Source organism: Echinops telfairi, unplaced genomic scaffold (assembly GCF_000313985.2).
Source record: "Echinops telfairi isolate 266 unplaced genomic scaffold, ASM31398v2 ScPeMD7_5;HRSCAF=22, whole genome shotgun sequence".
NCBI lineage: Eukaryota > Metazoa > Chordata > Mammalia > Afrosoricida > Tenrecidae > Echinops > Echinops telfairi.
In genome coordinates this window covers 6,013,813-6,016,045 of record NW_022103901.1, presented here as the reverse complement: position 1 = coordinate 6,016,045, position 2,233 = coordinate 6,013,813, and the positions used below count along the sequence as shown (strand labels likewise).

The following is a 2,233-nucleotide window of genomic DNA, read 5'->3' as shown; positions in this document are numbered from 1 at the left end:
CACACACACACACACACACACGCACAGGTGATACAAACATGTGCTGTGGTGGCGGCTCCACCTGCACTCATACTTACCTACGGTCACTGTCCATACAGTCACTTCAATATAAAGCTAATTTTAAAAGCCAAGTCATTCAAACACCTGTTTTTGAACAGTACATCGCCAGCCATTTGGACACAGCAATTCAGCAGCCACGGAGAATAGATGTTATCGCTCTTGTAAGCCCAGCAATTACACACACATTCTCTCCGTGCCCAGGGGCGACTTGTACCACTTGGCCAGTAACTGTCACATGATGTTGGGCGTGCATAGGCATCACTTGTATCTCAAGGACTTTTCATTTAGTTGAAAATTAATAACAGGAATAAGAACTCCTCAGATCGAATGCATGCTTGATTTCCAAAATCAATACTCCTTTGACCCATGCGTTTACAAGAAGGCACGATGGAAACCAGAACGTATTCATGGCTGGACAATGAGCGTCATGCTACAAATCAACGTCTACGGCCCCTGGCTGAAGAAGTACTTACAAACGCGTCAGCTAATGACCCACATAAGACTTGGCAGTAATGAGGAAGGAACCGTACTATACAGAAATCAGTGAACTGGAAAACAAAGATAGCATGCGGAGAATCCAGAGCCAAATTCGAGCTCCTCCGATAAATGAGAAACTAACAAATCCCGTCGTGAGCTGGTGTCCCTTACAACTGAGCGCCGGCTTGGCCGGGCCGGGATTCCCAGTGGGAAAGACGGAATCACCACTCGGAGCCCTCAAGGTGACGGATGCGATCAGACAAGGGGCTGTACGGGGAGCTTTCCTGGGGTGTGGGCTGCGTGATCTCCCATCTTACAAGAGATCAAAGGAGACAGAAGCGACCTCCCACGGCCATGGGAGAAGACACAGAAGTGGAGCGTGTCCTGAGGACACAAGGTCCCTGCTCTGGGAAGTTCCTAGAACATGGAGACACTCAGAGAGAGAGTCTTCCCCCTCCAGACAGCCCTCTACTACATCTGAACCTGCAGCCTCCTAACCTGTGAGAAAAGAAAGGTGTTTGTTAAAGCTGCCCTCTGGCGGTAATTCTGCGATCGCAGCACGCAACTGCAGGCACCGCTGATGACCTGGTCCAGAAAGCAGCCAACCCGTCAGTCGGTCACAGCAAGGATGGGAGCGGGGCTTGATCACGCAAGCCACAGAGCTCCGTGGTGGTTAGCTGCTGTCGGGACGCCCCGTGCCCAACAGGAAACACCGCCTGGCCCCGCGCCACTGCAGAGCCTGAGGCCAGTGTGAACACAGAGTGGGCAGACATCGGGGTGCAAAGTTCTGAGGGACAGGCGCTGGGCCATCGGGCCACTCGTTTTCACTCACCGCCAGCAGAAGACGCACTTGTTGGCGCAGGCCAGGCTCGGAGTGGCTTCCATGCAGCGGTGGCTCTCGATGCCATAGAACGTGTGTTTGTAACAACCTCCTCTGCCCCGGAGCATGGACTGTGGCAAGCAGAAGACAAGGGGGTCTTAACATCGAGTCCTCAAAGCACAGAAACAAAACACCCAGCACTGCAACAGCCATCGGAACTCGCGCCGCGCTCAGCCTGCGCCTGGAAGTGGACGTGAGGGCACGCAGTGTGTGTGGGGAGGCCTGCCTCTGGCAGCTCTTCCGGGAGGACTCCTCATGCTGTGGCCTTCTCTCTCGTCTCCAGTAGGGTGTGCCTGTGGCCGGGTGCCATCAGCCCCCGTCCCGCACCATCCTCACATCCCTTCCACTGGGGGCACACCCAGTTGCAGCCACTGTGTCCATCCCTCTGGCTGAGGGGCTGCCTCCGTCTCCCTGGCTAAGCATAATGTCCATCCTTCTTCGGGGACTAGTCCTGCCTGAACTCAAGGGCCAGTGAGAACAGAAAGCTAATGAGATGGATGGGCAGTGGCCGAGTGTGAGGAGAGCGCAGGACCAGATGGAAGGGCAGCAAAGGGCCCACTATGCAAATGAGGTGTCTGTGGCATACCAAGAGGGGATTGGTCAATTTGTGCCCCGCCCCACCCCGACTAAGGGGAGGAGCTTGCCTGAACGTGGGGTGTGTGTGTGTGTGTGTGTGTGTGTGTGTGTGTGTGTGTATCTGTGTGTGTGTGTCTCTGCCTCTCTCTCTCCCCAGAGTTGAATTTCTGGAGTCAGAAGCAAGAAGAGCAGCAGCAGCAGCCGCAGCGGCAGGGACGCCCTCAGAGAGACGTAACCCGT

At 54.9% G+C, this 2,233-nt stretch overlaps 1 protein-coding gene across 1 annotated transcript in view; it reads right to left on the bottom strand.

Annotated features, from left to right (window-relative positions):
* LOC101654926 (S-adenosyl-L-methionine-dependent tRNA 4-demethylwyosine synthase TYW1) overlaps positions 1-2,233 on the bottom strand; it is an 82,568-nt gene that overhangs the window by 53,872 nt on the left and 26,463 nt on the right. Inside the window, exon 10 of the mRNA XM_045284522.1 lies at positions 1,370-1,488. Coding sequence (XP_045140457.1) covers positions 1,370-1,488 — 119 coding nt within the window. The remainder of the gene's footprint in view (positions 1-1,369; positions 1,489-2,233) is intronic.